The following is a 27,500-nucleotide window of genomic DNA, read 5'->3' on the forward strand; positions in this document are numbered from 1 at the left end:
CATACGCACACACACAGGTGTGTAAACACACAGGCCCTTGATCATGGCACAGCTCGTGCCAGTTAGCCCACTTCCCTGAGTCTTTGTTTCGCTCGTCCTGTTGTTTTGTTTCTTTTGTCCCTGCTGCAGCCAATAACGTAATAAGGGCTATTTATGTAGTTACAGCCAATAACGTATCATCGTTAGTAATGTAGTAACGGCCAAAATGTTTATCATAAAAGTCTGAAAAGTCTAAAGTTTCATGAGCCCCTGTGTATCGGTGTTCTGGAAATCCTTGACCAAACATTCAGGAAGAAGAAAAAAAACCTTTGACAACTTGTTTATGACCGTAACACTAGCTACGGTCATAATACATAATCCTATCTCTGAGAGAGCAAGAGAGCGTCGGGGTGTTTGTATGGTAATGTTTTTAAGCAGATATTTGAAAGAGCTAAATACAGTGCCAGGGTGACACTATATATAGTAAGTAAATCTTAAATAACACGATATCAGTACTGTATGTTATTGCATAATTGGCTGCAGTTACATTCTCAATTTTTTTTTTTACCTAGTCAATAACGTAGTAAGTAACCATCCAATAATGTAATAACTTAATACATTATTAGTAAAAAGTTATTAAGTTATTGGTTCAGAAATGTTATTACATTATTGGCAAGTAATTACAATAATGGCTATTACATTCGAATGATTATGTTATTGGCCATTATTTCGTTATTGACTGCTAGAGTCCTGTTACTCTTTTCTCTCCCGCTCTCTCTCATCCCCCTCTCTCTCTGGTGCAGCCCCGTCAGGTGTTCAGCCTGCTGAAGAAGTACGTGCGCGCCGAGCAGAAGGACAGGCAGCACACTCTGAAGCACTTTGAGCACGTCCGCATGGTGGACCCCAAGAAGGCCGCCCAGATCCGACCTCAGGTAGCCCCCGGCCCAACCCTCTGTAGTATTCTGTCAAATTTAATAAATTACTTATTAGTATATACTTAGTCATTAAAGATAATGAGAATAATTAAAAACACACACAGTCATAATGCCTCTCTTTACAAAAGTAACATTTTCACACATTGAAATTTAGATTAGATTAATACCATGTATGATATGTGTTTTTTGTAATGGCTAGTAAGGCATGGGTTAAACATAAGAAGCAGGCCTTGTAAAGTCCATTTTGATGGTCATTCTTGACCTGTGTTGCCCTGGTGTTGTAGGTGCTGTTCCATCTGCGTGTGATTGAGGAGCGCATGAATCAGTCTCTCAGCTTCCTCTACAAGGTGCCCAGGGTGGCCAGTGAGATCCAGGACCAAGTGGGTGAGTGCGCGCACACACACACACACACACACACACACACACACACACACACACACACACACACACAAACACACACTCACACACACATAACAGCTGTGAAATGTTTAGGCACAGGGCTGGTGATTTGCCTGGTAGGTGACTAATTGATGTCTGTATGTATCTCAAATTCTGGGCATACTTCTCAATATTCTCTCTCTCTCTCTCTCTCTCTCTCTCTCTCTCTCTCTCTCTCTTGCTCTCAAATCAAATCAAATTATATTGTATTTGTACGAATGAATATTGTTGCCAAAGCTACAACATGTTACGTGTTGACTTAACATTAACGTGTTTGTATTGATTTGAAGAAAAATAGTATTAATTTATCCGCCCACTCCCCAGCGCTGCTGATGCAGAGGGACCAGTCGGAGGTGGCCCAGCAGGTGTCCTCCCTGCAGATGGAGAAGCGTGTGAGCTACGGCAACGATGCCCTGATGCCTGACGCCCAGATCGACAGCACCACCGCGCTTGACGAGCTGCCCCCCGAGCAGGACGGCCTGGGCTTCATCCACCCCGAGAGCTTCAACCAGGCCAACACCGAGAACCACGGTAAACACCTAACCAGTCCCTATACCTACACCGAGAACCACGGTAAACACCTAACCAGTCACTATACCTACACCGAGAACCACGGTAAACACCTAACCAGTCCCTATACCTACACCGAGAACCACGGTAAACACCTAACCAGTCCCTATACCTACACCGAGAACCACGGTAAACACCTAACCAGTCACTATACCTACACCGAGAACGGAACCACGGTAAACACCTAACCAGTCACTATACCTACACCGAGAACCACGGTAAACACCTAACCAGTCCCTATACCTACACCGAGAACCACGGTAAACACCTAACCAGTCACTATACCTACACCGAGAACGGAACCACGGTAAACACCTAACCAGTCACTATACCTACATAGAGAACCATGGTAAACACCTAACCAGTCACTATACCTACATAGAGAACCAGGGTAAACACCTAACCAGTCACTATACCTACATAGAGAACGGAACCACCGTAAGCACCTAACCAGTTACTATATCTACATAGAGAACCACGCTAAACACCTAACCAGTCACTATACCTACATAGAGAACGGAACCACGGTAAACACCTAACCAGTTACTATAACTAGAGAACCATGGTAAACACCTAACCAGTCACTATACCTACATAGAGAACCACCATAAACACCTAACCAGTCACTATGCCAATGCGGAGAACCACATCAATCAAAACAACAGCAAATAGTAGCTACAACTCTCAGCCCACTAAAACTAGAGCTTTTCTCAGCGAGACTGGTGGGTAGTATGAGTATGTAAATATTTTTACATGATTCTCTTACAGTTGAACCTGTTGATGCCCGCCCCATTCCCGATAGGGGACTTCCCACTCGACCTGGTATGTAAAAGAGGCGGCTGTGTGACTATTGTTGTTTTTTGTGTCTATTTTTCTGTTATTTTTCTCTGTGAGAGTGGGTGTATAAGCGTGATATCTTTGTTTGTGTGTTTGTGCGTGTGTCCGTCCTTCCTTGTGTGTGATGTGTTGTGTTCTCCTCTGCAGTGTCTGGTCTGAAGCCGGAGGAGATGCCTGAGGTCCGCATGGACACAGAGGACAGACACGGCGTCGGCTATGAAGTACATCACCAGAAACTGGTCCTCTCTCCTTCTTTGCCTCTCTCTCTCATGCACACATCTCCTCCAGTAGCCTGCATGTGTAGTGTAGACAGTAATGTGTAGTCACTAGCTTCAACAGTTCTTGCTAGTTATGTGCAGTGTGATCTGTTTTTGGATGTTTTGAGGAGTGTGTGATCTGTTTTGATACAGCGACATGATTGGTCATCAGGGTGATTGACAGGCCCTCTGCCCTTTCAGGTGTTCTTCGCTGAGGATGTGGGCTCCAAAAAGGGAGCCATCATTGGGCTGATGGTCGGTGGTGTTGTCATAGCAACTGTCATCGTCATCACTTTGATCATGCTGAGGAAGAAGCAATACACCTCCATCCACCATGGAGTCGTAGAGGTGAGGGTGTGGAATTACACACACACACACACACACACACACACACACACACACCATGTGTATTAGTATTTGCGTGGTTGCTATAACGTGTTGTGAGTTGTTTAGGACATCTCTTCCTCCACCCAAGCTCAATGTGCCTCCATCTTTCCCCCTGTCTCAGGTGGATGCTGCCATCACTCCAGAAGAGCGCCATCTCACCAAGATGCAGCAGAACGGCTATGAGAACCCCACCTACAAGTACTTTGAGCAGCTGCAGAATTAAGCCCCCGCCTGCCGGCTCCCCAAGCTTTACACACGAAACCGCACGCGCACATAGCAGCCCCGTACCCTCTCCAGCGCTCCGCCCCCCGCCCCCCCCAGCACCCCTCAGACCTCGCCCATGCACCCCCACCTCCCCCGCCACCCTCAGGCCCTCCAGCCCATTCCCAGGGGGCACCAACAGCACAGCCGTCTGACCAGTCACCACAGCCCCCCCGGCGGGCAGCCTCGGTCGCCTGACTGCTTCGCCCTCCCCTCCAATCACAGACAGGCTTGAGATGCCTTTCTTCCGCCGCACACACCGAGTCGGAGGTGCTGATTGTAATGGGAGATGGAAGAGCCAGCCGAAGTCCCATCTGTCTGTCTGTCCATCCGTGCGCTCACACGCTGTGCTGAGACGCCCAGTGCTGTCACTCCCGTTGCACTCTGGGTAAGGGAGGTGTGGGGGAAGGAAGGGGGGGTGCCAGCCTCAGCTTTCTTTTCTTCCCTCAACCTCCACCCCCCCCTTCCTCTTTCCTTCCTATCCAACCCCAAAGGCTCCGACCCATTCCACTCAGATGACGGCTGTGCTATGTTTGGGCACGGCCTGCCCCGCCACCCCACTCTATCCCCACCCCCCACCCCCCACCCCACTTCACTCAGGCACGCTCCACATGAGGTCATCCTCCAGCACATTTCAAGAGAATTACTCCAGGTTTCCTTTTTTCCAAGAAAAAAAAAAATCGAAAAGAAAAAAACATATACAGCAACACTTATGGAGATAAGCAATGAATGTTTCTTTTTTATTTGGTGTGTACTAATGTATTGAAATAAGGCAGAAACCTTAGCTGTTTATCTATGTAGTGCATGACGATTATGACGGCGAGGCGGCCCCAGGGCTCACTCTCTCCCGTCGGCCCAGCTCCCCGGCCGCCTCCCGCGTAGAGTTTAGCAGGATTGTACATTTTTGTGTCCTCTTGTGATCACGTGATTTTAAAAACGAAGAAGAGAAGAAAAAAAAAATGAGAAACAGAGAAGAAAAAAAATCCTGTAATCCATTCTGCTTTTCTCTCATCAACACGGAGACATGGCTTTTGACATGAGGTCTGCGCTTTTCTGTTGGGTTTTGTTGTTGTTTATTTTCCTTATGGACTGTGCTACACACCCCCTTGCAGCATGGGGCTGGAGATCCTGTAATGTAATATATATATAAAAGGAAAGCTTAATATTATCTTAAGTTTTAGGCTTCTTTTTCTCGTCGGAGAGAGAAATGATTCCTGCGCACGCTGTTTTCTTGAGAGGGAACGCACAAGTTACCCTGGTTCGTTTTCATTCCACATTAGGATTTTTTGGGGATGTGGTTTGGAAAAGATTGGGATGGGTTTTACAGAAGTAAAAAAACTGGATTGTGTTTCAGAGTGAGGTAAAAACTTAATAATGCTCCATTTTGGATTCTGTATATTTCATTTCCCTCAAGATTTCAAAGCATTCTCCTTAATAAGAAAAAAAATAAATAAATGAATTTCCAGTGTCTGTGATATTCACGAGCACGGAATGGGATAGTGAGTTGAGCACCCCTAAATCAGACTTTTCCCTTCTTTCTACTTCTCTGTGTTCTTTCACTTTCACTGGCCCGGTGCTGCTGAGTTTGCAGTTGCGGTGTGCTGATGGATTCACCGGAGAGTTAAGAGGAAGTACACTGTGAGTTAGAAGGTTGACAGAGCGAGTCTGTGAGTGAATCAGACATGCAGCCTTCACTCTACAGTGTCTCAACACACACACAAACGCACACACTAAACGTGTGTACCTTGTGGTGTGTTTGTGTGAGATGCCTGATTCAGGCGCCTGGTGTCGTGGGAACGGAGTTGCTCGTTCCGCTGTAGGAAGTGGATGACCAAGATCTAGTCAAACCCAAAATGAAGAACATGGATTCACAGTAGTTGGTAGATAGGTTTAGCAAGTGACTGGAAACTGACACACGTCATCACTGTAGCTTATGATGAAAAAGTGGGATTGGCGTTTGTGGTTTTGAATAATAGTGCATTCCAGAATTGAAAAAAAAAAAAAAATGAAGTCAAGGGCAGGGCCTTCTATCATAATGAATGTGATTTCAAACATTAGTGCAATTAATAATGCACCACAAGGACCGACACTATATATAGGACACTAGCACACACTCGACAAAGCACTTAAATGGTCTCAGTCTGTGTTCTTTTGTAAAGAGTCGAGTCCAAGCAGTGGTTAAACTGGACAGGAGGAAGTGAAGGCATTCTGTCTTTTTTCTTTTTCTCTGATCTTTCCTTCTCTCTGTGACTATTTTCCCCTCTGTGTCTGTATAAATCATCAGCTTAGAGAGAGGGGGAAGCTTTCTACACTGTATCCCATGAATAAAGTTTTGAATGTACATACAGATTCCCAGTCTGTTGTTGTCACTTCCAAGAAACTGTCTGTGTGTGAGTGTGTGTGTGTGTGTGAGAGAGAAAGAGAAAGAGAGAGAAGACTGGGAGAGAAAAACAAGAATGAAGTTGTTACACAATTCTCCACACGCAAGATTCAAAAAAACACTTGTTGCTTTATTGCCCCCTAGTGGCCAAGCCTAAAAGGCCCACACCTCAAGGAAATCGGACACTCAACATAATAAAAAAAAAAAGGAAAAGGGGAGAAGAAATTGATCCTTTACAAATGGAAAATATCAAAATACACTGCCCTCATGGCTATCAAAACACAGAGTATATACATTGGAAATGCAGCTAACGCAAGCCTGCAGTCAGAGAACGAGCATACAAACCCATAAGCGCACGTGTAGAGCATATGTGCTGCCTCTCACACAAGCGTACACATTCACACCCCCAAGAAGGGCATCATCACCCGCCCACACATGCATACAAACACACACTTGCATACAAACACACACACACACACACACACACACACACACACACACACACACATGCACGCCTTAACACATCCACACACTCATTCCTTCCAGAAGCTGCTTGCAACTTTTGCACAAACATCCCTATTCCCCTCAGTCACCATCCTTTGACCAGCCCTGTCTCCTGATTGGCTGAGAGAGAGAGAGCCTCAGCTCAGCTGTCGGAGGCGGTGGTGGCCAGGGTCACCGTGGTGACGGGCTGGCTGATGCCGTGCATCTGCACGCGCGCCAGCTTCTTCTGCTCGCACTCCGTCACCAGGCTGTTGAGCTCGGCCGCACTGTAGCCGATCAGCGTCCGCAGGTCGCACACAAACTTGTAGACGAAGCGCTTGCCCTGCACCTTGCTGATCATGTCGCCGTCGTAGTAGTACCTGAAGAGGAGGAAGAGGAGGAGGAGGAGCGGTCAGGACGACGGGTGGACGCGGGCACCGAACATTCAGACGGGCCGAAGAGGCAGGACAGCATTAATCACAGTGCAGCTTTAAAGGATGGAGCTGCCAAATGCTGCTGCTGCTGCCGCATGCGTGTGTTGTGGCCCTGAGCGCTGGTGTGCGGTTCAATTATTAATTATATGTTCCATAATGTGACTCGAGGTGCAGCTCAATTATTCATGCCCTCGCGCTGTTGCATAATGCCAACAGCAGCACAGACTTCATTTGAGAGAGAAGGGGGAGGGGGTGTGACTGAGTGAGTGAGTGAGTGAGTGAGTGAGTGAGTGAGTGAGTGAGTGAGTGAGTGAGTGAGTGAGAGAGACTGCACAAATGGAAATCAAAGCGAAAATGTCAAGCTGTGCTGAATGTGAATATTTTGGTCCCTCTATATGTGTTCCAGCAGTTTCTAATCTTGGTGCAGTGTACAGAATGGCAGAGAAATACTGCCAAGCTTTGAGCTGTGAAAGCTGTGAATTTCTTCTGTCTGAGTGTGTGTGTGTGCGTGTGTGTGTGTGTGTGTGTGTGTGAGTGTGTGTGTGTGTGTGTGCGTGTGTGAGACTGAGTGGCCATGTATATGTGAGTAATGACTGCAGCCTGATGGCACGTGGCGCTCCTGTGGGGTGCGGTCGGTACGGACCTGAGGGCTCTGCTGAGCTTCTCGTAGTTCATGGTGGGCTTGTTCTTGCGCTGGCCCCACTTCTGGGCCACCAGCTCGGGTTGGTTCAGCTTGAACTCGCCCTCCTCGCCCACCCAGGAGATGCAGTCCCGTGCGTCCTTGTCCGTCAGCAGCTCCAGCAGGAACTGCCACAGCTGGATCTGACCGTTGTTACCTGGCAAAGGGGCAGAGAACACCAGTCAAACAAACACGAACACACAAACACACACCTCTGTTTAGAATATGTGCACCGTGTGTGTGTGTGTGTGTGTGTGTGTGTGTGTGTGTACACATGACATGGCCTTTGGATCCCCTAGCGGTACCCAGCGGTCCTCAGGTACCTGTGCGGTTGCCCGGTGAGCTGCGCTCCTCCCCACTGATGCGCGGTGCGCGCGGGCCTTTGCTCTGCTTCAGCACCTTGATGGCTGTGGGCGTGGTCTGCATCACAGGGGCCGGGATGATCTGCATCGCTGCAGGGGGAAGAGAGGGGAAATGGAGTCTCAACACGCAGAATGAAGACAAGCTAACGCCAACATTCGGAACTCAACGGAGAGCACTGCAGATTATTAGGTTATGTGTGCAAGTCAAACTCACGCTGGTCAATAGTCACGGTGGCCTCCTGAACAGCCTGTTCCTGACTGGCCAACACATCTGTAGGAAGAATCCATATTTGATTAGTTTAACAGATAACAAGAGAAATAAATTATATATTATACATATAGAAAGGGATATTTATAAGACAACTTGCCACACATATACACATCTAAATGGAAATCCGCTAATCACAACCACCTCCAGAACAAACAGAAGTACAGTTCACACCAGGGTGTACAGTTCTTTACCACAGGAATTTAAAAGTGTATCACCTGCTAAACAAGGACTCCCACGAATACGCAAACACAAGGAACGAGTAACACTCACATTTGCGTAACAGTTCCAGATGGCTCCACAGGATCTCTCCATTGGGAACCCGCTGCAGGAACTCGTCCTGGTTCAGGGAGCAGAGGTCACGACCCGGGATGTGGATGCTGCCCACCTCCATCTCCTCGATGCTGAACTCCTTCATCACCCACACCGCCCAGTGGATCACCTGGTCTGCTGTCCACTGCACCGGGTCTGAGGGATGAGAACACGGCTTAAAAGTCTGCTTTAAACACTTCCACTGAGGCCAGTGGTCAGTACAACAGATATCAAAATACAGAAAGAAATGATATTTCCTAATGTGACTTCATCTTTCGAGCATAGCATAGATATCAAACCCATTTTCCAAATAAACATCCTATATCTATTATCTCTCTATATCTCACAGCTTACAGCTTACTCCCAGCAATTTTTCTCATAGACCTCGAGGTCACCGCCTACCAAAAAAAAAAAAAAAAAAAGTTTTTGCGTAACTCAAGTTGCTAGTTCCAACAGCTAAAGCAGCGAAGGAGCTGAAGTGCTACACTCTGGGGGCCTGAACATGGAGGCTTACAGAGAACCCCCAGAATGTAGCGCTGCAGCTGCTAAAACATGGGTGACTTGGCAAAACAAATATTGCTTTAGTTTTGACTATTGTGGTTGGTCAGCACACACACAAGAGTAAAACCTTCCATACATGTTCCTGTGACTGCAAGTGCACTCACCGTAGGGGATGTTGAGGCGGACCTGCTCCTTTCTGTAGCCCTCCAGAGCAGCCGCCCACCGCGTCACCTGCTCCGACGTGTCATCTGCGATGGCCGAACGCTCCACGGCGATCATTTGACCGTCCTCCATCAGATGGGCCTCCTCGCCGGCCGCTGCATCCGGGTCAATCACCACCTCTACCGTCTCCACCGGTTTGACGATCTCCAGGATGTTGAGCTTCTGCTCATCTGTAGGGCAGTGGCAGAGATACGGAGGAAATCAACCAGGGTGCAACAGGAAGCACTGCCTTCCAAAAGAACAATAAGCCTGTGTTTGTGTTTTGGCATGTCTTGTGGTTCTACGTGTGTATTGAGTTACCTGGTCTGGAGATGATCTGCACACTGAGCTGTACAGTTCCATCTGTCTTTACACCTTGATCAAACAGGCTGTGCTCTGCTGACAGCTACAAGAAGCCAAACAAGAGCGGGAGAAAGACAATGTGAGATTTACACCCATACAACCACTCACATTTACCACAGTTAAGAAAAGGACATGCTTTTTCCACATCACCCACTGAGTTACATACATGGATGTCTTGCAGACAGATCTCAAAGCCTTCCAGCGGGATCTGGAGACGGGGCTCCAAAAGCTTCTTGAGATTCCCAACTGGCTCATTGATGTCAATGTCCTGAGTGATGAGCTCAGATGCTGTGATGGTCTGTTCCTCCACCCTGAACGCACACACACACACAGAGTTACAGATTAGATCATGACAAGCTGACAGAGCTTCAACTGAAAATTGTCTGCTCTTGCGATGTCACTAAGCCCACCCCCCTTAGTGGGTTAGACAGTGGGTCTTGCTAGTCTGACAGAATAGGGCAATACAATGGGCACTGTTATACTGACGTCAAACTTTACCAGACAAAATATTACGTTATTTGTTTTTTTTAGTTAACAAATCATTTTGACTATTTGACACACAAATTCTGTAGATGTATTTTCACAGTCAAAGGACTGATGTTACTCACCCCTCCTCCACACAATCCTGTTTATCTTGACCATCAATTTCAATTTCTATCATCTCTTCTGTTTCACTTTTTGACATCCCCCTTTAATTTTCTTTTTGATAATCTAAAATGGAATAAAATACATATTAAACATTTTCAATACAACTTTAAATGGGCGAGAACAGCATGCACGTATTCAATAAATCAAAGCATTTAGTATTAACTAGCGAAGTTCCCAGGAATGTAATCAACCCTAAGTAACCTGTGGGCCCATGTAGCCATCACGCAACACCGAGGCCTTGTCCGGGTGTAGGCCCTAAATAGGCGCAACTACAATCATTTGCTAGGAAATCAATCAGACATTTTATATCGATATAGATTATAATCAGTGATTGCAATTGCAACATTATTACTTGATCTGAGAAGTTTAATGGCTACGTACGAGCAGAAATACCTTCCTAGCTATCAAATTGTTCGCAGACATTTCACAAGAGGGAGATGCGAAGCGACGCAATCGCAGATGATGATTGGAAGAAACCTTTTTGTTAGTCATTGTTTTACTATAAACAAAATCGCAGACGTTTCTCTATAACTTTAATCGAGTTAACTTCTTAGAAGACTTTTGATTCTGGAAACTTAAAACGGAAATGGAAGAAACGGAAACAAAACAACAGAAGGGCAATGTAAAAGCAGCCGGAAATCCTGGCCAAAGTCACAGTGCTGTCAAGACTTCCGAAAAAATGCTCCGTGAAAACAGATGGAATAGTGGCTTGGATAGGGGGTAAATACTCTCGTTCTATCGCATTTCTGGTCAAACAATTACATTTTAAGCCATAAAAACTATGTTGTGTGCCAGCTAGCAGCAGTAAGCTAACCTACTACAGACTCGCGACGTCGAAAACTTCGTAGTAACGTTACCCAAGTGGCTAACTATAGCAAGCTAACTTACCCTCAAATATATTTTTTGTTGTAATGTTAGTCCAGTAAGATGATCGTTGTAATTACACCTCGTAAGAACCTGCGTATTCTTTCTTATTAACGTTACTTAGACCCGCTCGCTGTATGGATTACATAAATCGCATCAATCTATCTCTAAGTAGACCAGTTAACTCCGCACGCTCGACATTTTTCTATAGACTAGTAGCTGCTAGAGCTTCCAGTTTCCTTGCCAAAGTAAGCTATGCTAACCAACATATATTCTGCTTAGCCGCATCAGCTATCTAGCAAGTTAGCATATCCCCATCATTTAAGATGGTGCATCAACTGTTAGCATGCGAGTTGTTGCTTGGTCCACGTTAAAAAAGCGGGAAGTTTGTTTAAGTGTTAATACGCATCATAGACCATTAAACTATGGTTGGTGCTTCTTTGGTAGAACATTTGATGCTTGTACAATTGATAACAGCATAGCACATACCTTAGTAATCGAACGACCAGCGAAGTTGAGGCCGAAAAGGTTCTGGGTGTAGCCTGTAGCTTGGATGCTAGCCTTCCTCTACGTTACACTTCTCATGCTGGCTAGTTTTTGGTCAACAAGAGGGGGCGGGGATGAATGGAAGAATAGTTGTGGGGATTTCAGAGCTCAATAATAAAATCCCTCTTTGAAATCAAAATCGTATGATGTCTTAGTTGTAAAGAACATATAGGCTAGTATGCATGTACACTCGAGGAAGATTACCATAACATCGGAAATGTTCGTATGTGTGCAAAGTCTCTAACTTCAGCCTTCCTTCAAGGCATTTCCCTTGCTCTTAAATTAGCTCAAGAATGTACAGGCCCAGCGAAACAAAGCTTTTTTTAAGGTCTCCTATGCAGAATATATAGTCGAATGGTAACAATGAGTCTTTTGGGATGTTTTACCTATTTCAGCTCTGTGAATAGGAAAATCAATCCATTACAATACAGGAAACGGGCTACAATTACAGGGCTCTGTATTGTGCATGGTACAGAGGAAGGTCGGGTATAGACTGTAGGCTATGGTCGGGTAGGACATCAGTGCATTGGTTAAATCACATCTAGAAATACGCCTTTAGGAAGTATATGATGTAGGCGGTGTTAATTGTTTTTCATAACGGGGAATGGCACAATGCATCAGCTGTAGCCTACACTTGGTGCACTTTTTCATCGGATAGCCTCGTCAAGTTTTGTGCGCCATTTTGGCGAAAGTTACGCTTTAAGTAAAAGTATAAGTGCTAACTATTGAACAAATACAAAATCTACTCAGTACAGTTACTTGTGTAAATGTAATTTGTTACTTTCCACCTCCAGGGGGAGGAGTGTGTAAAAATCCACGCCCACTCCCAAGGATAAATAGGCCTGGTGGTGTTCAACCAAATGAATGGATGTCCGAGATGGCTGTGGTCAACGCACAACTCAGTGAGCTCATCAGGAGCCTACGGAAGAAAGGCTGGACGATTAGCTCTATTTCCAAACATCTGGCCATGACTGGCATAAGACCTTCCTTGCGGACTATCCGGCGTCATTGCCGACGTGTTGTTGCAGAGAAGAAAGGACGACAGCCGCGTAAAGTGACAATGTAAATTGACTTTTTATTCTTTAAATGTAAACTCCAGTTTGTAAGTTTGACATGTTAACAAAAATAACAGGCTTTACCAAACTATGTTTTGAAACAATTTGTCTTTCAGTCAGGTGATGGAAATGATAGACAGCATCCTGAGAACAGATAATGAACTACCAGCAAGAAAAGTCAAAGCGCTGCTCCAAAGAAGGCACAACATAAGAATTTGTTTAAACTCGGTGAGAAAGGCAATCCACAATCTTGGCTGGTACTTCGAGGAGTCCAGGTAACGCACGTCTCTATCAATTACCTATCTGTGATAATCAGGCACTCAACATCCTTCTTATAGTAACATTTTTATACATTCTGCTTACAGATTCGTAATGACCCGGGAAAAAAACAGAGAGTTGCGTCTAATCGAAGCAGATCTTACAGCGGAACAAGCTCAAGTAGCTCAACTGCTTGCTGAGAACGCACAATTGAAGGCTGACCTGTCTGCCGACAGAGCGGAGGCCAACGTCCTCCGACACGAGATTCAGAGGCTGAGAAAGAACAGTCAGAGGGGATTGCTCATGCAAGAGATGAGAGCTGAGATAGGAGAACTGCGTTCGGCTCAACGTATGAGACCAATCCCCAGACGAGCCTCAGCACCTGCACCAGAATTAGATTCTTCAATGGAGACACTTGGCCCTCCCCTCAATGACAGCAGTCCAATTCCTAATCAGTGGGCAGACGTGAGCTTGCGTGATTTTGGACCAGAGGACCACGCTAGACTCCACCAAGAGAGCTACGGCCAAGTGGGCAGATATGGATGCCTGCTCTTCAGGCACATTATCTCGGAGGAGAACTACCAGGCATGGAGCAAAACAACAAACTGGGATGGTTCTAGAAATAAACGAGCACTGCCTCAAAATGTCACTAGCTTCGTGGTTGCCACACTGAAGCGACACTTCCCTGGCATGGATAGGAGCGGACTGAAGGATTGCATTTATAAGATCAACGAATTCCTGCGTACAACACGCAAGAAACCCCGAGCAACGTATGTTCTGCAGAACAATGTAGCAGAGAGGATTAAAGAAGAGGATCTTTGACTGTACTGTAACTTACTACACTGTATACATTTGCAATTACTGTAACAATACAGTTCATTACATTAATAATAAAAAAAATCTTCTCATAAGTACCTTTCTGACTTAATCTTTAGACCTGTTATTGAAAATATAAGGAGTAGAGAGCACATGTGTGTGAAAATGTAGCATTACTGACATGACGGTAGACCAATCTAATATTACCAAAAAAGTTGCAACCTTGCTTTTGCTGTCTGTAGGCTAATGGTTAAGAGGCAAGTGGTAGGCCTACATATAGGCTACATGTACTTTACTATAGCCTACAGTAGGCCTATTGAAAGTAATAAGCTTGAGACACATTAGCGTTTCAATTAGCGAAAGCAGTTTAATAGCCTCATGAGCACCTCCATTAGTCCTTGTGAGAAATGCACTTGGTCCCGATGCTGCAGAGAGCCATCACCTATGCAATCACCTACAGCAGTTCCCAACCCCCCACTAGGGGCCGCCAGGGATTGCAGGGGATCCGCACAGTGTTGCCTGGGCTGAGATTGTGAGGTTACCAAAATTATATTTGTGCATTAAATGTATAAAATCCCAATAACACACCCAGGTGGATAATCAAAACTGTATCATCCAAATTAAAACATTTTTGTTCAACATTTACATTCATGTAGCTACTTATTACCTATTTCCTCTGAACTTGTCTAAGCAATCTTTGGGCTAGGCTTGGGATTGGTAATTCATCCCCGGACCCCAATTTTTGAATGAAACAATGTCTTGTGTGTGTATAGGGGTAGGAATTTGGTTAGGGGGCCCTGGCTTGTCTTAGACACAGGCAAGGGGGCTTCAAGGAAAAATGTTGGGAAACACTGACCTACAGTATCACCCAATGCGTTGGACATTCTCCTCAATTTCATTTGTATGGAATGCCTTTGAATGTACATGTAGTTTGATAAGTTGATAGAAAGTGTTGAAATACATGCATTTTCGCCAGATGAGTAGCCTACAGTAGCCTATAGGCCTACAGCCCGTACAGTACCCCAGACGAACAGGCAAGATGTTTTGTGGTGCGTTGGAAAGTAAGACTTTTTCATTTTTTTTCCGAAAAGTGGGGTAGGCCTAGCCAGTGGCCTCGTGACCTAAAGCAGAACAAATCAAACCTAAACAAATCAGCCAGATGCCTCTTCATAAAATAACAAAGACACCTTCATAAACAATAACAAGTTTTATTGTGAGACTGCATGTCATCTGGAGCAGCGTATCGGTAGGCTATATGAAAAGCAGAAGATTTTCAGCTTGCTTCAGGATTTCATTCACTTTTGGATTGAGTGGTAAATGCTGAGGTTCCTAACCCTGCTCACAAGTACCACCTGGTGGTTGTTTGGGTCATTGCAGCCTCACTGAGGAAATATAAATAAAAGACGCGTGAGGTCCCGTGAGAATCACATATGTGCACAAGTATACACTGTATGCAAACCAGTATAGAACTATGTAGGCTACTTACCATGTTATGGAGGAAGGTATGACACATCTCAAAGGTTATTTATTTCACATCTAGAGGGTGCATGAATTTAAAACGTTTTAAGTTAAAAGGCTGTTACATTTCTTTGATGGTCTTGGACTATTACCCATACTTAGGCCTGTAGTGTATATGTGTGAACCATGCCTACATTGATACATTTTGGCCTCTACCATTAAGGGGGAAATTGATGAATGGAGAAGAAGTGTTTTCAATTCATCTCAGTGTTTTACTGGTTCTTATAAATGTCTTGATATATGGTTTGTGTGTGTCTTTTGAGAACATTTGAGGGGAAAGTACATTGTTTTGAAGGTAAAATTTCATTTTGTAGGAGAATTGAGGAGTTTTGCCCATTGTGTGTGTTTTTGGATTTGTGTGTAGAGTTCTGACAGTATGAGGCATGTTTTCAGAAAATGTGTGTTAATGTGTGAAAAACTGTAATGCACATAGCCTACATGTGGTGATATGAATTGTAATGTCCCACCTTCCTCTATACCGTACAATCAAGTTCTGTATTTATAGACAGGGCATTCATTGTAGCCCCCTCTGGCCTATAACAGTCAGCATGAATTAAAATCCCTCATTCTGGTCAATAGGACACTTATGGATCTGCGCCTGGCTATTTCAATTCAGTGCTCTGTGTTCCTCTGATGAATGTCTGCTATATGGCTATACTGTATGTCTCCAATAATGCTTAAAGATCTTAGTCGAGAATCATCGGTGATTCTTTGTTGGCGGAATGAGTTAGCATATCTAATGCTCTTTGTTGCAGTGAGTTTATCTTCATGTAGTCTACTAATTCATTAATTTTCCTTATTACAGAGTCACTATTTGTATGTTATTGTTATTGTTATACTGTTGATATTTAATTTAGGCTATTCTAGTATATTAGGCCTGATATTATTTTTTTTAAATATTCTTTTTATTATTGTTGTTGTTTTGAGAATTTCTGCTTGTCCCTTGAGTAATACAACTTTGAATGTGTTATTAAAATGGTGGCTCATCTTTACAATTATGTGCAAGGTTCCTGAAAATGAAACCTGCCAAATATAGGACATAACCTTTATAACTTTTGGCTGTTATACACTAGCTTAAAACACTTAAAATTATTGCCATTGCATTGAAATCTTTCCAATGCACTTGCACATATTGATCCAGATTACTTAACCTACCTGACAGTCTGCTACAAAAGAACAAAAACAATATTTCTTCAATAGACAGAATCATCATATAATTTCAAAATATTAAAAATCACCTTTGTGAACATGTCAAGATAGTTAGCACTTTGTTTATGAGTTATTCTTGGTAAAATGGTAGGAAACATGGTAGGATAATGGTAAGATACAGACCAAACTAGTTATATGACTGGAAACCAACCTCATCTTCATATCCAAATGTTATTTAATAGAAAAGTTTTGACATATAAAACTGGCCAGTTACAAACAAATATTTGATAAACTTCTATATAAAAAAAACTAGTGCATTTCAGGGGTTCTTGGCAAGACTTGCATAGAGGTTTTAGATGACCTGAATGTGACTGATCTTGAGATTTGACATGCCTTATCATAGTCTGACACTAGAGGGAGGAAAAGAGCACAATTTCAAGAAGCTATCAAAAAGCGGGCCAAGAGGGGCATTGTGGACAGTCGCACTCGGGGATAAAGTGAGAGTTCATTGGAGGCCACCATCCCCATCTATAGTCTATAGTGCAGAATAATTCAAAAGAAGAATTGGGTCGACTCCACCTCTGTATTCCAGTATTTTGGCAAAGGCACATGATTATATCATGAAGGACTTGGTGTGTTTGTAGAATCTCGGCTGTGAAGAGAGGTTAAAATTATTTGAGAACAATTCATGGATGGCTCATTTTGCTGACTCACTGTAGAGCTACTGTATGATAAATGCATACAAATTAAGTTTCTGGAGGGTCACTTACGTCTTGCATTGGTGGGCTGTGGTTGGGGTAGTTTCTAAGGCAGCAACAGTTTAAAAAAAGAGTCAATTTCTGTCCTCAAAAAGACAACTAACTATTTACAACACATAAATACAAATGCTAAATAAGGGTGTAAAGGTACACATTAGCCGTGTTCACACCATCAGGCCAAGGCCATTCTCGGGTGAATTGGGTGCTAATGACCCAGTGCCACTGTCAGGCTACTGGCCTGTTTCGCAGATGCTTGCCGCCCCTAACAGCGAAACCGTAACAGGCACACCGCCCATTTCAAAATGGGAGATAGCCATCTCCAGCACAGGTCACAGGTAAGAGCCCACCCTTCACCTTGACGCCGCCCCCAGCTCGGATTGGCCTCACTTGGCCGGAGGTTTTAGATGGGCCCGCTAATGGGCCCGCTAATGGCCCTATTTAGCCTCACTTCCAAAGGCGGCCCGATGGTGTGAACGCACTAAGCCAATTGGCTCGCCCGAGTCAGCCTGCTTTTGGCCCGATGGCATGAACGCGGCTATTTGTAGGCCTACTGAACCGTTTAGGTGCAGGATGTTAGGTTCAATACAGATTTATGCCGGAAATGCAGTCTTTAACAGTAATCAACGGTAGACTTTTTTGCTTGAGGAAGTTGCTTCCAATTTGAGTTCCAAGTGGCAGACCATATGGCAGTTTAGTCAATTGACATCAAAAAACATTAAACATATTTTCAAAATACTATTCTCATTGTGCAACAGAAATATTGTCAGTGAATTTTAGGTGAGCAGTAGGCCTAGGCCTACCTACAGACTTACCGTGCTGAAAATGAACCAAATCGTCACTTCAAAACAGGTGACTTTTGTGTACTGTTACAGCCCTCATGCTAAGTATCTGCTTGAAACCAATAATGACTTCATGCACTCTTACACTGCATTAAACATTTGTGTTATTCCGCAAGAGCAATTCTGTGGTCTAGCCTACTCACCGTCTTTGTTTGTTCTCAACTGTAGAAAAAAAGGACAAGAGATTTCAAATTAATTTCTGTGGCATTTAGTGTTACAGTGTCTGAGTTACATTTCCCTATGTCTGAGACTGATACTGTGTCTGTGTCATCCACTAATGTGAACAAGTTTAGACACAAAGACTGCTAATGGCATCTTAGCTATGAGCTTTAACCTATAGGGCTCGGGCACAAGCCTTGCATTATAGGAATATTGCCACCATGTTGGTAACGCACCAAACGTAATAATCCATTCATTCAGATGCAGAAGACAAGAAGCAGAAATATAATATTAGCGATTCTTTTGTTACACCCCACTACACAGCAACATACGACCAAGGCAAAAACTAAGCAACAGGAACAGGCGGGAGTAAATCCATTGTAATCCATAATAAACTAATGAGTGAGGCTGCCAATATGGCTGTGCCCGTGAAGTTTTCACGTCATAATCCCGAGCCCTATTACTGTGGTTTTACCATTCAAGTTTCAAACCAGGTCTGTGCTGGCTAGTTGTATCATCTTACCACGTACACTATGTATCTAACATGATCAGATAGGTTTTATGTGTCTGTCAGATACATGAGTTGCGCTTCAAACAGCAACATTTATTTCTGATGAAAGTACCACTGGAACAGTTTATTCTGCATAACCTCATTCCAAAGCCTCCTTTCAGAATGACGAGCCTTCTACTCGGCTGATCAAATGCACCATGGCGCTCTTGCCTGCCTTGGGTCGCCTGCCCCGCTGCTGCAGCAGCCGCTGGCATGGCACTGGCGGCCCTTCAGTAGGCAAATCTGTCTGTCGGAGAAAAAAGCTGCGCTATTGCGGCGCGTACAGTGTGGGCAGCTGCCAGGGAGAGAGCGGGGCGCGACGTGGAAGTACTTACTGGGCTTGCGCCGGCGGCAGCAGCAGCAGCAGCCCCGTCTGTAGCAGAGGCACGCCCCCAGACAGCACAGGACCAGCAGGAGGAACGCACCCACCCCAACAGCGATGAGCAACGGCAGACTCAGCTCAACTGAGAAAGCAAGAGAGAGAGAGAGAGAGAGAGAGAGAGAGAGAGGTTCATCCCTTCGGAGCTGTGTTACACTCCCTCATCATGTCTGGTCATCATGCACAAGGAAAGCTTCAATAAAGCATCAGATTGTCTTTGTCAGTTTATCATTCCAAGCATACAACACTGTACCTACACTCCTTGACTTCCATTTTGTGTCCTGGACAGCTTTTGGGGGGGCCCACATCGTTGGAGGATTCACAGCGATAATTTCCAGCATCAGCTTTCGAAACAGCTTTAAACTTCTGCTCAAAACAAAGGACTGTGTTATATCTACTGGCTGTACAACCGTGTGGTTAAGAGAGATCAGTAATCACATATATGAGACTGGAATAGAATATTCCCTTCTGAAGCAGAAAGGAAGAGTCAGATTATGGACCGCAGTATTGAAGTGTTACAAGCTGAGTCACTGACACTGACCCATCGGGGAGTGTGGTGGCGGTGTCTCTCTCACCAGTGTTCCAGTGTGTGTGTCCAGGCTGTAGTGGCTGTCCGGTGTGTGTCCCCCGGCCAGGGCCTTGTTGTCTTTGTACCAGCTGTAGGTGGCGGCAGGGACGCTCAGTTTGTCCTTGCAGTGAAGCTCCACAGCAAAGCCACTCAGTACAGTCTCAGGAACCTCACAGGACGGGGTGTGAGGAGGCACTACACACCAACAAGACACACATACACACACACACACACACACACACACACACACACACACACACACACACACACACACGAGTGAGTGGCGGAAGGAACTGTGTCTGAACTTTGTCAGTAATTATTTGTTTAAAGCTAACTGAATAACTGGTCAGTAACAGTCTGGGTTGATGACATTAAAAAATGCTGTTTTTAACCAAGTGGATTTATTTGCAAATGAAAGTGTCTGCTTGAATCTGTCAGCTGTTGACAGATGTGGTTGAAACTTCATGGTCATGTTCACTAGCCCCTCACACAGAAACAAACTGCCTTTTGTTTTAGAGGGGTGAAGCTAATGACACACCAATACAACCTTGTCCTTGAACAACAGCCAAACTACTGATTTGAAGTAGCAGAAAGGCATGACCACTATTTCCCTGAAAACACACCTAGTACACTGAGGGTAACGTTGATCTCTCCCAAAGGGACATGATCCATCTTGGCGGTGACCTCACAGCGGTACACCCCTGTGTCCTTCTGGGCAACGCTGTGCAGTGTCACTGTAGCGCCGTCAATGGTGGCTCGACCTGCATAGGGCTCTGAGAATGGGGAGAAGGCATTCAACTCCAGGATGCAATTTTATTAGAGGGAAGGACAAAAGGAATTTGACAGTAGAGATGATGTGAGGTCAAAGAGTTTCAGGAAGCAAGACCATTTCTCACAGGGAAAGTATCAGAAAAAGGCAGGAAGGGTTCGCACTCTGAGAAAATGGTAGACAAAGTCTTTGGTAAAGAAGATTTTACTGAGGGTGAGCAGACGTTTCAGCCATTAGGCTGAATTAGCCATGTCAACCACAGACATGCAATTAACCAATATTAGCCAACGGGTTTTCAGACTCACAGGGAAAGTAAGAAAGGACTTCATCTACCTCTGAAATTGCCCTCAAAATAAACAAAAGTGATCCCCTTCCCGTTCTTCTTCCACTCAATGCGAGGGTTGGGGTCTTTCTCTGTCTTGAACTCGCAGGACAGGACAGCATCTGGGCCAGAGAGATAAGGCAGGGGAGATCAAACGATCACAGAATCCTCTCTGACACAGTGGCTCATGTTACGGTGGCTCAAGCTCATCCTCCTACTTACTGGAGTTCTCATGGGCCACCACCTTTGCCTTGCTGGTGCTCACAGTGACTGAAGCTGTGGGTGAAGCTGAGAAAAAGTAAAACTTTTAAATTAAAACTGATTGAGAGTAGTAAGAACAAACAATCATAAACTCAACTCAACCAAGTATTAGCAACAATATTTAGTACATTTCAGAGCAACATATGTTCTATACTGTCTAATCAGTTTATCTGCTTTTTTATGGGATGAATATAGTATAGTACACATATAGTTTATGTGTCATTGCATGAATATGTGATGTTACATGAGAACATGACACACACACTCCCCTCTCTTCATGACCAGCATAGACTGATCCTAGCCCATTCGTACCAGGAGCGGGCTTGTACATATAGGAATGTGTGTGATGGATGAGCCTCAGACAGCCTGTTAGGAGGCTGGGTCGGGAGCACCCAGACGTGACATGATAACACACACACACACACACACACACACACACACACACACACACACACACTAAGGCACACACACAAACTCTGGCACAGAGAAAGGCCAGGGAAGAGAAGGAGCAAAAATAGGACCATGGAATAAAGAATGGTAAAGAAAGAGTAAAATTGGAGCTTGCTGTGTGTATGTGAGTGTGAGTGTGAGTGTGTGTGTATGTAAAAAAGACGGAGTTCTCCATTATCACCAAGTTCCTGTTCTTAATCTCTGTGGTATGTGTGAAATGTCTTTGTGCGCATGTGTCTCTGACTGTTGGTCAGTGTGTAAGTTTGTCTTCTATATATATTTGTCTATATGTGCGTGGTCTGCAGAGGTGAGGGCATTAGGAACAAAGGTTCTTTTTAACGCTGTAATTTAAGCTCTACTGCTCACTCTGACGGAGGGTTAAAATCACACTGCCCCCTTTAAAATCCCCCACCATGAAGAGTTATTTAAGTCACTAAAAGCACAAGGAATACCACTGACCTCCTTATCACCAGATGAGCTGGTGATGGCCACATTGAAGCAGTTCTAAGCTTACCATTACCAGTTCTGTGGGCTTCACCCATTTTTTGTCATTTTTCAATATTTAGAACTATCTGGAATTTAGTAGCCTATACGCCTATCTAGTTCAAATGCTGACATCGCAGTTCTGTTAACACAATTCAACATGAGCAACATTAACAGTGAACATACTGATAAGGCTGTGGTGCCATTAGAAATGTTGGGTCCTGAAAGAAAATCAATTTGAGGGAACACATTTAACATTAGGCTACATGACATCTGTTGAATTTTGTGAAAACGAATTGATAAATTCAGATAATTATATTGATACATTTTGGCACATAACAAGCTGCCACATACAAAGTTGATGGAAAGTTGATTGAAATCTGAAAGTTGTCAGTTGGCCATCTCTCTGAGTCTCATTATCAGTTGGGTCGAGCAGGGGACAGCAGCAACATTAAACAGCCATGTCAGATCTGAATGATTGGGCTTCACAGGCCCTGGGTACGAGGCATTCCATCAGTCCCCCAATCTCAAGTTCAAAGGGCATGTCAGAAGATCACGTAAACACATGGGCCATGGACCCCCACCCAAACTGCCCCCTCCTATGACCAACCAGCGTTTGAACACAATCAGAGAGAAATGTGCATTCTTTACAAAACACAAAACCTGTAATGTTGTGGGCTATCAATGGTCTTCGGGTTCAACATGCACATGGAGTAGGCTAAGTAGTCTGCAATACAAGTTATCAATGCATCTTTGGAATAGATCTACTTAATCAAAGAATCGTTCACTGTCAGAAAAAGGTAATATTGTCACATGCGCAATTATAAAAATCAATTGACCTGTACATTTTCTTGGTATAATTGGCTTTCTAAATGCTTTCACACCAACTCAACAGGTTTAAATTAACAAGTTGGGACAATGCGCTTTTGTGAGCCTTCGTGAGCTTACAATGAACAAAGACAGCAACAAAAACGTATAAGCATATACACAGGCTAAATCCACAACGCCATTTTATGCCAATATTACCTGGAGACTGTTGGGGGTTCTTGCGCGCATGTCATGCTGTTTGAGATGCTGCGTTGCATTAGAGGTCTGATATTCACACATTGGCTATAATCAATAAAGTCATTTGAAATGCACAACCCGATTTGAATGTAGCATATGGAAAGAAATTGCATTAAACACCTACGATGCAACAACGCCAAGAGTACTGGAAATGCCAAAAGCCGCGTGCTGTCCATCTTCGTTCGGCCAGGGTCGGGTCCGAAATTGTAAATGCTGATGAGCTGCACTCCTCCTTCAAATGACAATGTACAGTTTTGTTCAGTCTAACTTGTAAAAAGTTGGCGCAATTCGATAGGTCACAGAAGACGCACGTAAGATGTTCTCTCAAAGGATAATTACTGCACCCTTTCTCCCCTCCCTACTGCGCCCCTCTTTGAACTAAGAGGGGTAAGAAAGTTTGAAGAAGGCGGTGACCAGATAACTAGTCTGTGTAGATTGATAGGCCTACTCTGGAGAATATACCATTCCATTCCATTCCAGGCTACCGGTTTCAGGGACTGGCTACATTTATTTAAAAAAATAAGATTCACAAACTCATTATAAACTCATAATAAAAAAAAAATAATAATAATAAAAAAATAGGATTGAGTTGAGTTGAGTTTTGCACAATAGATCATGGCAACCAAGAGATGAGTAAGTATGCTGTTGGCTATTAAAGAAAGTTAGAAAGCAAACATCCAACTAATGAAATGTAAACATCCCATTCACAACACCATTTGGTGGCCTACCTATGTGAGTTTAGCTTATTTAGCTTCCAAAGTCAATTCTCCTGACTATACCTATAGATGGCCTTACTTCACAAGAGAGACAGTCACAGGCATAAGCTGAGCTCAGGCTCAGTACACATGCCTGTAATTTGTTGGATAGGCCTACATAACTGCTCCCTGATAATTGGAGATAAGTGTGAAGTATTACCTATTTTCTGATGGGTATATCCATGTAAAATGAAAACTCACAGGGAATGACACTGATAAATTTGAGGATCTCTCTTTTAAAAAAGGAAAGGAAAGGGAATTGAATTCCTTGTCATCTTTACAGTAAACAAACACATGGCTTTTAATATTCTCATGTTATTATTAACCATAACAGAAGACATTTCATAGAAACCAATAAAAGGTCATAAACCAGACAATAAACGATGGAAGGAGCAAAAGTCACAGTCTATAAAGAACACCAGGAAATGAACCACTTTGACAGATTTCCTACCTAAACTAAATTCAACTGAAGAAAGGCCACACATAGGGTTGTTACTGTGACCTTAATTTTAAGAAATGCCCTTTTGCTCCCAGAGCCCATCACTGGCAAGCAACAAGACAAAAAAATAAGTTTGTATCTTCTTTTAACTCAAACAAAGTATCATTTATGCCCTCTAGTGGTGAGATGAGGTCACATACATGGACAGATGCTGATCTCCTTTTGGGGATGTATGATAAATCTCTATTTCAAAATTAAGGGTGTCATATGGGATGTGGCAAAGAACGCTGCTAATGCTAGATTATTTTGCAATCTCAATGTCACATAGTAAAATAAAGCTTTTGACTTGCTATGAAATAGAGACCACACAATTAGGCTTCATCATTTTGCTACAGCCTAAGCTATAGCTATAAAAGCAATATATATATATATATATATATAGCAAATTATATATAAACTATAGCTATTGTATACTTTTGTATTTAGATGTAAGTGAATCCATACATGTCTTAAAGAAACAAACAGGGAATATAACTGTATGACAAACAACAAACAGTAAGCACGTGAGTCAAGGTAAATGATAAACCAGGAACTATGCTGGGAAAAGATAATTTAGTCATCATTTAGATAAGGGTGTTTCAAGGTCAGAATTCTGAAGACACAATAAATAGCCAGATTTCCAAGCGCATTTCCAGAAACCAGGAGCAAAGAGCACAAACAAGAACAGGGAATCGCAGCAAATCACCCAAGATATCAACAGTACAATACAGGTAAGTCCCTCCAATCAACATTGCAACTCAAATACTACAGAGACACCACCATACTGATTGAATAACAGGAGATGTAATGAAACATATAGGCCTATCTTAGCTTTTCATACCAGTTCATTTGTTGGCTGTTGCTGATAATCTAAACTACAGACACGATTGAAACAGAAGTTCTTTGTTAAGGGGGGGGGGGGGGGGGGGCAGATGGTAATAATAAGCTGGTAGAGTAACTAATGCGAAGATGTACTTTTGAATGAATGTGCAGACATATAAGAAACGTATGACTTATGTAGATTTATGAAACACACAACCGTTTACCATTGTGCTGACAGACTTTCTAGCTGATGCCCAGCTTGATACCAAACCTTTTCCCTCTTTAACAGAGATGAAGACATTTGTTCTGTTGCTCACCGTGACAGGTAAGATCTCTTGGAGTGTGTCACTGAATAGATCATGCATAAATATTAACCATTGACCTTTTACAGTGTGGTCTTTCTCTTTATCTCTGCCTTCTTATCAAATGGAAAATTGCTGCAGAAAAAGTCAAAGGGGAAAGTAGAACAGAGTGGAGATCCCTCCCCTGTTTTTTAATGTTTAGAAAAAGATCTCGAGTAACTAAGAAAGCATAGATCATAATAGTCTCAAGAAATATGTAACAGTATCAACAGCAATTGATTTTAACACACTAATGATAATTATTGTTGTTCTTTAGTGGCCTTTGGAGTACCAGTGCCAGAATGGGCTCCAGTGGACGTACCATCGGAGGAGGCCGGTCCCCGCCTGGCCGACATTCTACCAGTGCAAGGGCATGTGGTCCAGGAAGATGTCCAACCAGATGCAGGTCTGGAGAAGGTGGAGAGGCCTGCTGAACTGCCCCCCATAGTTCAAGAGGAACCAGCTCCAGCTAAACAAGAGACAGTTGTTGAGGAAGAACCAGCTCTACTGGTCCCTGTTGTACAGGACAAGCCTGCTGAGCAGGAACTTTTAGAACAGGACAAGCCTGCAGAGCAGGAACCTTTACAACAGGATAAGCCTGCTGAGCAGGAACCTTTAGAACAGGAGCAGGAACCTTTGGTAGAACAGGTGCAGGAAGAGGTCCAGGAGGAGGCCCAGCCCGAGGAAGATGTTTTGGATGAAAATGTTAATGACCTGAAAGAAAGTCTGAGTGCAAATCTTCTCCCGGAGGAAGAACCTGCAGTGGAAGAAGTGTATATCCCAAGCGATGAGCCAGTGATGAGGGCAGAACTTCCAGTGGAGGAAGAGACAGTTGTGCAGGAGGTGCACCCAGATCAAGTGAGGCCTAGATGGGTAGAGGAGCCAATCATGGAGCTGATAGCCGAAGAGGAGGACGGGGACATGTATGGCAGGTTAACTGAAGAGGAAGGTGAGATGGCTGAAGTACCTGAGATGGTGCTGGAACCCCTGCCAGAGGAGGAGCCAGTAGAAGATGGAGCCGAGACAGAGACAGATTTACGGGACCCAAGGCTTAGACTGGTGGAAGAGCCGACAGTAGAGCTGGAGCCCCTGTTTGGAGAGGAACTCACTTCCGATGATGAGCCAGGATCTGAGGCTGTGCCTGGAGAGGAGGAGGAACTCTTGGAGGAAGAGGGGCCAGTCATGCCAGGTGAAATGGTGGTTGAGCTGGAGGAGACACCAGGTCAGGAGCCCAGCATGGAGATGGACCCAGAGGGGGAGCCCGTTCCTTGGGCACGGTCTGGCTTGGCAGAGGGGCCTTTGATGGACGGCATGACTCTGAAACAGGCAATGATGGAGGAGGAGCCTGACATGTGGGTGGGGCCCGATGTGATGAGGGAGAGGCACATCCAGGACACAGAGGAAGAGCCAGAGATGTGGGCGCGGACAGATGAAGATGCTGCAGCAGTGGTTAGAGGGATGGACATGGACAATGAGATTTTTGTGGGAATGGAGAGCAGTGACTATGAACAGGCAAGGCCTTATGCAGAAGACGTAGTACCTATGGATGGAGAGTTTTCTAATGCAGGTGAGATGGGATGTGAGAAAGGCTGCCATCTAATATTGAGACATAATTAAAATAAACACAAATTCATTCTTTATCAGTATTTTGAAGAATAATGAGTACAGTAGCACCAAACCGGATTCAGCAGATACATATGTCCTCTGCCAGGCCAATGTATTTCTATTGATGTGTATGCATGTTCTTTTAGTGGACACCCAGAGGGGCTCATGCAGTGGAGCGATCATTGATGGTCGATGCTACCAGTTCTACCCAGAACGCAAGGAGGCAGCAGATGCTGAGGTAAGGCATTCAGCACCTTACAGACAAATGATTAATGGGTGAAAGCAAGAGAGAGAGAGAGAGAGAGAGAGAGGGTGTGACAGAGGAAGAGAAAAGGGAAAAAGAAGAAAGATAGACATCCTCCAACCTAGTAATGGCCTTTTTTTTCACAGCTCTT

The 27,500-nt window shown here is 44.1% G+C and overlaps 5 protein-coding genes across 9 annotated transcripts in view; 3 read left to right on the top strand and 2 right to left on the bottom strand.

Moving 5' to 3' along the window:
- appb (amyloid beta (A4) precursor protein b) overlaps positions 1-6,011 on the top strand; it is a 22,264-nt gene extending 16,253 nt beyond the window's left edge. For 2 of the 3 annotated variants that reach the window (XM_062533945.1, XM_062533947.1), the window contains 7 exons: positions 783-911; positions 1,199-1,298; positions 1,677-1,883; positions 2,691-2,744; positions 2,907-2,998; positions 3,218-3,364; positions 3,525-6,011. In XM_062533945.1, the coding sequence (XP_062389929.1) occupies positions 783-911; positions 1,199-1,298; positions 1,677-1,883; positions 2,691-2,744; positions 2,907-2,998; positions 3,218-3,364; positions 3,525-3,626 (831 nt within the window). In that variant the 3' untranslated portion in view covers positions 3,627-6,011. The remainder of the gene's footprint in view (positions 1-782; positions 912-1,198; positions 1,299-1,676; positions 1,884-2,690; positions 2,745-2,906; positions 2,999-3,217; positions 3,365-3,524) is intronic. The other variant, XM_062533946.1, reaches the window with a different exon arrangement.
- Positions 6,012-6,153: 142 nt separating this feature from the next.
- On the bottom strand, positions 6,154-11,760 carry gabpa (GA binding protein transcription factor subunit alpha). Of its 3 annotated transcripts, none has more exons than XM_062533948.1 (10): positions 11,649-11,760; positions 10,256-10,358; positions 9,814-9,958; positions 9,606-9,690; positions 9,248-9,475; positions 8,544-8,738; positions 8,217-8,273; positions 7,964-8,092; positions 7,605-7,797; positions 6,154-6,907 (listed from the first exon to the last, which is right to left on the bottom strand). In XM_062533948.1, the coding sequence occupies exons 2-10, from the start codon at positions 10,330-10,332 to the stop codon at positions 6,691-6,693; spliced, it is 1,326 nt and encodes a 441-aa protein (XP_062389932.1). In that variant the 5' UTR covers positions 10,333-10,358; positions 11,649-11,760; the 3' UTR covers positions 6,154-6,690. The 3 variants fall into 3 exon arrangements, with proteins under 3 accessions (XP_062389932.1, XP_062389933.1, XP_062389934.1); XM_062533949.1 differs by lacking the exon at positions 11,649-11,760 and adding an exon at positions 11,184-11,398; XM_062533950.1 differs by lacking the exon at positions 11,649-11,760 and adding an exon at positions 10,689-10,888.
- LOC134078204 (uncharacterized) lies at positions 10,892-13,943 on the top strand. Its single transcript, XM_062533953.1, has 4 exons — positions 10,892-11,015; positions 12,500-12,767; positions 12,877-13,035; positions 13,126-13,943. The coding sequence occupies exons 2-4, from the start codon at positions 12,574-12,576 to the stop codon at positions 13,838-13,840; spliced, it is 1,068 nt and encodes a 355-aa protein (XP_062389937.1). The 5' UTR covers positions 10,892-11,015; positions 12,500-12,573; the 3' UTR covers positions 13,841-13,943.
- A 2,757-nt stretch (positions 13,944-16,700) lies between these two features.
- On the bottom strand, positions 16,701-23,451 carry jam2b (junctional adhesion molecule 2b). Its single transcript, XM_062533390.1, has 10 exons — positions 23,229-23,451; positions 21,068-21,133; positions 20,857-20,967; positions 20,378-20,527; positions 19,762-19,949; positions 19,444-19,552; positions 19,143-19,271; positions 18,242-18,260; positions 17,272-17,305; positions 16,701-17,153 (listed from the first exon to the last, which is right to left on the bottom strand). Exons 1-10 carry the CDS (start codon positions 23,278-23,280, stop codon positions 17,115-17,117), a joined length of 897 nt encoding a protein of 298 aa, XP_062389374.1. The 5' UTR covers positions 23,281-23,451; the 3' UTR covers positions 16,701-17,114.
- A 1,552-nt stretch (positions 23,452-25,003) lies between these two features.
- Positions 25,004-27,500, top strand: part of si:ch211-160b11.4 (cell surface glycoprotein 1) — a 3,446-nt gene continuing 949 nt past the window's right edge. Inside the window, exons 1-5 of the mRNA XM_062533391.1 lie at positions 25,004-25,068; positions 25,449-25,484; positions 25,778-27,067; positions 27,252-27,343; positions 27,496-27,500. The exon at positions 27,496-27,500 is cut by the window's right edge and continues 133 nt beyond it. Coding sequence (XP_062389375.1) covers positions 25,451-25,484; positions 25,778-27,067; positions 27,252-27,343; positions 27,496-27,500 — 1,421 coding nt within the window. The 5' untranslated portion in view covers positions 25,004-25,068; positions 25,449-25,450. The remainder of the gene's footprint in view (positions 25,069-25,448; positions 25,485-25,777; positions 27,068-27,251; positions 27,344-27,495) is intronic.

This window comes from Sardina pilchardus, chromosome 4, assembly GCF_963854185.1.
Source record: "Sardina pilchardus chromosome 4, fSarPil1.1, whole genome shotgun sequence".
Lineage (NCBI taxonomy): Eukaryota > Metazoa > Chordata > Actinopteri > Clupeiformes > Clupeidae > Sardina > Sardina pilchardus.